At 51.2% G+C, this 8,781-nt stretch overlaps 1 protein-coding gene across 1 annotated transcript; it reads left to right on the top strand.

Moving 5' to 3' along the window:
* The first annotated feature begins 1,212 nt into the window (after positions 1-1,212).
* LOC136764962 (zinc finger protein 646) lies at positions 1,213-7,618 on the top strand. The gene is made up of 2 exons (XM_066719365.1): positions 1,213-1,653; positions 2,388-7,618. Exon 2 carries the CDS (start codon positions 2,826-2,828, stop codon positions 7,242-7,244), a length of 4,419 nt encoding a protein of 1,472 aa, XP_066575462.1. The 5' UTR covers positions 1,213-1,653; positions 2,388-2,825; the 3' UTR covers positions 7,245-7,618.
* The last annotated feature ends 1,163 nt before the right edge of the window (positions 7,619-8,781 follow it).

Below are 8,781 nucleotides of genomic sequence, written 5' to 3'. Positions count from 1 at the left end.
AGTTCTGCCTTCCACCGAGTTGGGGTGACACTCCCTTTGTGCACATTGAATAAAGAGGATTTGGATAAAGAGATTCTGGACTGACAAACTTGTACTGGAAGAAAAGTTTGCAGTCAGCAGTTCTAATCAGAACACAGCAACAAAGTATTAAACAAGTATAATGTTGTTTTTCCAAACTCTTCAAGTAAGTATCCATTCTGGGACATACCCTCAAGGGGTTTGACATTTTACAAACAGAGTCTGATTGGTAATTTCTAATAACTATAGTTATGATTTCATTGGCATTCTAAAATAAGTCTCCCCATCTCATCAATATTATTACCATTATTACTCATGAATAATAATTATTATCCTCTAAATTGCCAGCTACATTGGAAGGTCATTAGCCAATAGGAAATACAGGTTTGAAACAATTCAACTCTAATAAGAAGCAATTACGTAATGTAAGTTGCTGATAAACTAAAAAGGGGTAACTCAGAAGTTAAAAATAACAAGTTCCCATAATTCAATTTGAAAGAATGCAGACAAATGTATAGTTACTTGTTAGAAAACTCCAAGAGGCACACATTGATTTCCATTTTCCTCCACAGACTCTACAACAATGCTAGGTAATATTTAAAGTTAAATTAAACCTCCTCTAGACCATGCTCTGCTGGAGCCAGACGATTTCTCCATTATACAGATGACACACCTGGGGGGAAGCATAAAAACGTTACACATATACATGTAAAAGTTAAAAACAATAGTATTGGTTTTGTTCAAACAATAACACAGTTCTGCCTCTAAATGGTTGTAGTACAAATTATTACACTGTTTATACTTTTAGTGTGTGTTTTTGCATATATATGAGGAGTGCTTGTGCAGTGATAGAATTGTTCTCATCCAGTGGGGAATCCTTAAAAGGTTACACAGACCCTAATACGGAGACAAATATTAGTGCATATTTTAAGGAAAGTTTGGGAATATATTTAGCACTTAACTAAGGATGCAATTTTTATTGGTTTGTTTAATTGGTAAATTTAATTGGTCTTGTATTTTACCGGGTTGTCCTCTGTCTCGCAACGATTCTTGTCCAGCCTGACCAGTCCAATACATTATTATACCTAACACGACCCAAGCGAAAATGCTTGCATTTCGCCCCCCAACGCAGCAGGTGGCGCTCTCGCCGTATCTGCGCAAACGCGGGGCAACACAGGAAGCGGGAAAGGAGATCGGAGTGCAGAAAGGGAAATCTAGTGCGAGTGATATCAGGTAGAGCAGGAGAGGCGGTTGTGGTAAAGCGTGGTTTGTTTTCAAAACGGCAAAATTGTGATTATTTTTATTTTCTATCCAAACGTTTTTATGTTATTTTATGTACAGTATATGTTACATCACAGAAACTTCCCCGGAGCTCGTTCCCCCGCCCATGCGAACCATCAAATAAACTATTTTAAGATTTTTTTTTTAAGACTTATTATTTGTATTTTATTTTATTTTATCACGAGGTGCTTATGCACTAAAAATAAGTATAGTTTAATTTTTATTTATTTTTTTAAATAAAAAAACTGCAACAAATTAACGGTCTGGATGAACTGATTGCCTGAATTGTAAAGAAAGTATGATTCATTGAACGGAAAACGCGGACGCTTCGGTGTTTATTGCAAGTGTTTTGTTGTAAGTATAACTTATTTTTCGGAATGTTCTTTAACAGTTAAAATCTGTAATAATCTCTATTTGCATGTTATTGTTGTACGAAGGGCACAGTTTTTATTGCGGGCTGCAGTAACGTCACCAGTATGCAACTTTTCTTCTTCAGTTCCTTGTCCACAAATAATAATAATAATCAGTCTTAATTACTGCTAGAAATCCTTATCCCAAAAACCTAAGTTTTCAAAATGATCAGCATTACATTGGTAGAGGTTATTATAAATCGTTCAATTAAACCAGCAGTTTTTGTTGTTGTTGCTTAACGGTATCCACCAGTGGGAGCACTGGTTTCTCTTATTCTTGTTCGTTTCGTTTAAATCATCAATATTAATCTAAATGTGATGACTCGTGCAATATTGATAGTTTCTCTCTCTCTCTATGTATACACATACAATGCACTGGGGTGCTGTAGGTGTCTATGGCGAGGTAGGAATATTAATTTCATACGATGTATTTTTGGGAATTCCTTTAGTTATTATTACTGTTCTATTGCTGCTTTGGGGGGGAGTCGTTCAACAGCTGGTAGAAACACTCATTCGGCCCCAAGGGAGAAACTGTACAGGCTCCAGCAGTCTGAACTGAGAGTAGACAGACAGACAGACATCTGTTTGTCAATGGTCAGTTTCTGATAGACTTGATTGTGTTTAGATTATGATTATTATTAACAGTCCCTCCTTTTTCTGCTTACATTTGCTCCACAGTCTACACACCTCCCTGGCTTGTTCAGGACCCCCCCTTAACTGACTGCCCAATGGATAGGGCAGCCCTACGCTGGGTCCGAGTATAAATTGTATGCAAGGCAGAATGGGGGGAGCCATGGCAGGTGGGCAGTAGGATGGACACACCACCCCGAGCGACGAGGACCCCTTAGTAGCCACGCCCTACATCTTAATACGGCCAATCGAGCGTCTTCAGTATCTCAGGCAACCTCTTCATCCTAACTGGATTATTACATTGCAGTGGACTGGACTACTTTCAATGTGTGGGCTTTAGATTAAGGCAAAAGTGTAGGGGGGAGGGAGGAGAAGGAGTAGCAGTAGCAGGGAGAGGAAGCAGCAGGAGGAGGAGGAGGAGGAAGAAGAAGAGTGAGAGTGAGCATAGTAGCAGGTGGAGAGAGGACACTGACCTGAAGTAGCCTAATGCAGCTGAACTCCGACCCCCTGTCCCTGGCGCCACCACCACCACCGCCGCTCCTGCGCTCCCTCAGCATGCTGGGACTGCAGACCCAGGGCACCGGGACAATGCCTGCAGCAGCTGAGGAAGAGGAAGAGGGTGAACCGGCGGTGCCCTCGAACCGCTGCATGGCCTGCGAGGAGACCTTTCCCACTCTAGCCGCGCTGCTGGTGCACCAGACCTCTCACGCCTACAGTGGCCTTCTGGGGGCACTGCTCCGGGTGAGCTGCCCCCAGTGCGGCGCCTCCTTCGCCAGCCAGGAGCTGCTGGAGGACCACCAGTGTGCCGCGGCCGTCTTCATCTGCTCCTGCGGCCTGGGCTTCCTGCGCTTCGGCCTGATGCGGGAGCACATGCGGCTGCACGGGGACTCTCCCCCGCTAGAGTACACAGGCCGGGGGGGGGGGGAGGAGGAGGGGAGTGAGGAAGAGGAGGAGGAGGAGGAGGGCAGAACTGGCAAAGGGGCCAAGAATACATCCAATATTGAGGAGGAGAGGGAGAGGAGCACCCTCCCATTGCCCTCCGCCACCATCTCCTCTGATCTGCGAAGTGAGAGAATGTTGCAACACAGCCTTCAGTCCTCCTCTGCTAATGCTGCCGCCACCCCCTCTCCCTGCCCCCTCCCTGCCAGCTCCAGCTTGGCCCCTGCCTGGCACAGAAAGGAAGAGCGGGAGAGTGGGGTGAAGAGGGAGGAGGAGGTCACTTCCTGTTCCTCCAGCCACAGCCTCCCCCCTGCCCCCCCACCCCACGCTGGTCCCACAGACCCGCCTCCGGTCACATCCAGGCTGGTGCTTCTAGACTTCTTGTGTGAGCCTTCCTCCTGCCCTCCAGCTCAATCACCCCGTGACATCCCCTCCCCTGCCCCCTACCCACAGCTGCCACAGCCCTCAGGGAGCCAACACAGGGCCGCCAGATCCCAGACACTGCACCCAACCCAGCTTCTGCAGCAGAGGGGGCTGCCCCAGGGGTTGTGGACCCAGTTGCGGGGCCCTGTTGTGGCCCCCCACCACCCCAAATCTGCCCTTGCTGTGATGGAGGAGGAGCTGGAGGAATGGGAGATGGAAAAGACTGGACTGGCCCCTGCCAACACACGTCCCTCCCTTGCCAAGCCTGTCCCCAACGCCACAACTCCCACCTCCCCGTTACTGCACCTTCTCCCACCCATCATACCGACCCTTTTGCGTCCCCTCTCTCCTCCCCTGCTGCTAGCCCCAACTCCCTTGCCCCACAGCCCTGCCCCCATCCTCGCTGCCCCGCTCCAGCCTCTACCTGCAGCCCCAGTGTCCTTGAGTCGGCACTTCAATCCTGTGGTGCAGCTGGAGACACGGCTGCGGTTCCCAGGTGGGGGGGAGAAGAGACACAAGTGCGGCTTCTGCCACAGGACCTTTCGAACCCTGGACCGAGCCATTGAGCACCACCACGCTGAGCACCTGGGGCACCGTGTCCAGGGCTGCAGTCTCTGCGGACACCTCCTCCTTACCCAGAAGTCCTTGCCTTACATCTACCCCCACCGCCACGTTTGCCCCACCCTGTCTGGAAAGGCCCTGCCCCGTTACAGCTGTGGCACAGTCTTGCAGGCAAGGAAGAAGAAGCCAAAGCCAAAGCAGCAGCAGCAGGAGCAGGAGGAGGAGGAGCAGGGGGGGACGTGTGTGTGGTATCGTTGCAAGGACTGTACCATGTTTTTCGGCCGGCAGGAGGATCTGGACCGCCACCTGGCTACCCACGCCGTCCGCAAGAAATTTGAGTGCCGGTGGTGCCAGCGCAGCTACACCCGCCTCTACACCCTCAGACAACACCGCTGCCCCGGGCCCCCCTTCCTGGCTAGGGTGCCCAGCCCAGAGGCCACCTGGGTCCAGGCAGGGGTGGGCATGCATGGTGCAGAGCAAGAGGTGATAGGGCAAGAGGAAGAGGAAGAGGTGAGAGGTGGAGGCTGGATAGAGGAGGAGCAGGAGGAGGAAGAGAGTGAGCAAGAGGAAGAGCAGGAGGTGAGAGGGAGAGGCTGGGTAGATGAGAGAGGGGAAGGCAGGGGAGAGGTGGAGGAGAGGGAGGCAGGCTGGGGAAGTCAAGCACTGACTGAAGGGGTGAAGAGACTATTAGAGGAGGAGGAGAGAAAGAGGAAGGTGAGCTGCAGCACTGTGGGCACCAGCACTGAGACTCTAGGCTGGAGTCTTAAGACGGAGCCTGATGGTGAAGTGCCTGTGAGCCCCGCTACTGGGAAGCCAGGAGCTGGGGGGCTAGGGGCACTGGGGAGCCTGGACTTGGGCAGCCCCCACTTCTACCGCTCCCTGCTCGGCCCGGGAGCCCCACGCAGCCACCGACCACGGCCCCCCCGAGCCAGGAGGAGTTGCGGCTCAGCTGTGTCTGCAGATGAACGCTGGGTGTGGTCGCTCCCCAGTGGCTCTCCCACCAGTTTCAGGCCCTTCAAGCCCCCACCTGTCCCTGCTGCCCCGGCCTCTGCCCCTGTCCCTGTTCTCCCACCTGACCCCGAACCCCCCCAGCTTCCCCTCCTCCCTCTCTGGGGCTCCCTGGGCCCCTACCCAGCAGCACAGAGACTGGCAGAGATCGTGGCGCTCTCCTCGGTTCAGGAGAGCAAGGAGGGGAGGCAGGTGGTGGAAGAGGAGGTGTGTGTCAACGTGGTGGAGGTGGACAAGGAGGAAGTGGGTGAGGGACAGTGGGATGGTGCTTTGGCATCACAGCTGTCACTCTGCACTGACCTCAACACTCTGGCAACCTCCCTCTCTTTGGTGCCAGGCCTGCTGCCCCCGACCCCGACCCCAACCCCATCGCTGCTGGGCCGGAGGCGAGCGGGAGAGAAGCGGTTCGTGTGCGGGGCTTGCGGGGCTGGTTACACCCGTCGCCATCGTCTCTACCTGCACCATCAGAAGTGCCGGGTGGGAGGGGCACAGGGCAGGCCACATGAGAACCACAAACAGAGCCAGGGAGCCAAGCAGAGGTTTGTGTGCGCACAGTGTGGGGTTGGCTACACACGCCGCCACCGTCTCTCCATACATCAGCAGAAGTGTAGGGCCCCGCCACTCAAAGCAGGCCTGGGAGCGGCTAACCAAAAGGGTAAAAGTCAAGGCTACAATGAAGGGGCCACCGCCAGAAATGTCAAGGAGTCTCAGCCACTGCCACCAGCACAGAAGGGCCGACCCCTTGGACCCAGGCCTGTGCTGCCCCAACCCTCGTCCTGGTCTTTGTCCCTACAGCAGTCGAGCCAGCGGAAGAATTTTGTTTGCAGTCGCTGTGGGGCCGATTATACACGGCGCACACGGCTGTGGGCACACCAGAAGAAGTGTAGGCTGGGAATGGGGGGCGGAGGAGAAAGGGTGGCTACAGATGGTGGTGGTAATGGTCAGCTGCAGGGAACGATGTCAAGCATGATGTCATCAAACAGCGACAGCAAGAACAACAGTGACAACCGCAGCAGTGCAGGCAGGAAGCGGTTTGTGTGTGGCCTGTGTGGTACCAGCTACAGCCGGCGCTACAGTCTCTACCTCCACCAGATCAAGTGCCGGCCCTGGGAAAGGAGGAGGAGGAGAGCAGAGAGGAAAGGGGACAGAGCTGAGTCAGGGGCAGAAGGTAGGGTAGGGGATAGGGCAAAGGGACTAGCAGGGAGTGGCTCAAAGGTAGGAGTAGGAGTTAAGGCAAAGCCTGGGGCAGGGGCAGGGTGGGGGACCAAGATTGGGGCGGGGAAGTGGCGGCAGCAAGTGCCAGCCTACAAGAAGTTGACTATCAAGCAGCAGGAGGAGGAGGAAGTGGAGGACGAGGAGGTGGTGGTGGTGCTTGAGGAAGAGGAGGAGGAGGAAGAAGAGCATAAGCCCTCCACATTGCCTACCTTTTCCCCTCCTACCCCCACCTCCTCCTTGGCACCACCCACCCGTGTGACCTGTGAGTGCGGGAAAGTGTTCACTTGCCCCCAGCGGCTCCTGCAGCACCTGAAGACGCACGTGCAAGAGCTGTTCCCCTGCCTCTACTGCAGCCTCTCCTTCCACTCATCCAGCCTCTACCATGCCCACCTGGCCTCCCACCAGGATGCCCGCTGCCTGGACTGCGGCCGCCACTTCGCCAAGCTGCCCGCCTTGCGCCGGCACCGTCGGCAAGGGCCCTGTGCCGCTGCTGTCCCCACCAGCAACAACAACAGTAGCAGCAGCAGCAGCCACAGGGGCAAGAAGGATGCCAAGCGGGCTGTTCCCAGAAGCCACCGCTGCCCCAGCTGTTCTGTGGAGTTCTCCACCTCCTATAATCTGAACCGGCACCGGCAGAGGGGTGCCTGCCAGGCCCCCCCCAGGCCCATCCGCTGCCCAGTTTGCCGACAGGGGTTCGAAGGAGTGGCCAACTTGCAGAGACACCTGGCTTGTCACAGCCGCCCGGGGGCCCTGATCTGAGGCGTGGGGAATGTGGTGGGGACAGGGAAGGGTGAGGATGTGGTGAAGAGGGAGATGGGAGATGGGGAGAATGAAGGGGATGAAGGAGTGGATGAGTGAGGACAGGCAATGAGTAGTCATGGGGGGTACAGGAAGGAGGGAGAGGAAGAGAGTAGATGTGCTGCTTTTATCCATCATGAAAATAAGACAAATTACTACAGACTTTGGAAGTGCAGGACTGAGGATTTTTTAAAATGTTTTTTTTTCTTTATATCGTCATTGGAAATCCAACAAGAATGGTTGTGTGTTCTCTAGTCTGTCTGTCTATCTGTCTCTGGTGTTGTCTTGTTTACTCACAGCTGCTATAGATTATAATAAAATACAATAGTAGTTTACCTTTGTGTCTGGTGCTTTTATATAGGAGTGTGAATTGCCTTATATGGATTTACTTTGTATTTGTCTGTGAAAATGATGACTATTAAACAAATGTGAAAATGGAAGCTAAGTTTTAATTAGTGTCTGCAGATTAAGGTGTGATTGGTCTTCTGGTTGCATTTATGTGGGGGATCTGAGGATCGTTTGGTGGTGGGATGATAGATTTTTTTATGAAGTGAACATTCAAATTAGGTCGAGGTAACCCCTTTGACACAATACAGTAAAGCACACCCATGTAACAATTTGCATGTAATTCGGTCTGGAACATTTTTAATGCAATGAAATTAGATATTTATGTTGCCTTTATACTGCAAGTATATGTCTATCTATGATTGTGTATATTTATCTATTTATCTCGTGTGATCTTTCCAAATTTGCACTGGACACCTGCCAATGGCTGAACGTACACAATTTGATACGCTTCACTATGGGGTCAAATTAGCGCCATAAGTATCGCATTCGAAAAAAATATATATTGTAAACAAACAAAAAATTGATGTTGAGATCAAAAATAAAAAAAGTCGAATGCAATAGAATTGTAAACCAAAAACATGTATCGAAAGCAAAAAATGTTAAATCGAGTGCAAAACTCGCCTGCAGTCACTGATGCTAGCCTGCGATACTGCAATTTTTGCTTTCGCCGCCAGTTTCTTTGATTTGATTTTTTTTTTTTCGTTTACGAGTTTTGGCGCTGTTTTGTCGTGAGGGCGGGATTTACAGGGAGGCATGCATCATGGGTCTCCATTGGTCTAGCAGGTTTGAGTGACCGTTCTTCCTAACCTAATCAGTGATCAGGTGGGCTGGTCTGACAGTCAATCTGCAACACATCTGACTTCAGCACTGACTGACCCAGACTGAGTGGTGCAACTACATAGCCTCGGAATTTAGTTATAAACAAAGCATGCTTTTAATAAAAGTTGTGGACAATCGCTTTCTACATATTACATGTGTTTATTTTATACGGCCTTTATCAATGGCGCCAGTAATTTTGTAGGTGACTGTCCATATAAATAAAAACAAGTTTTCAATAAGACAGTGGTTCCCAAACCGGTCCTGGGGGACCCCCTACCCTGCTGGTTTTAGTTCCAACTGAGCTCTCAATTACCTAATTGAACCTTAATTG

The sequence above is a fragment of the Amia ocellicauda genome, chromosome 12 (assembly GCF_036373705.1).
Source record: "Amia ocellicauda isolate fAmiCal2 chromosome 12, fAmiCal2.hap1, whole genome shotgun sequence".
In the NCBI taxonomy this organism is placed as follows: domain Eukaryota; kingdom Metazoa; phylum Chordata; class Actinopteri; order Amiiformes; family Amiidae; genus Amia; species Amia ocellicauda.
The sequence above is the reverse complement of the archived record's forward strand: the minus strand, read 5'-3'. Positions and strand labels throughout refer to the sequence as shown.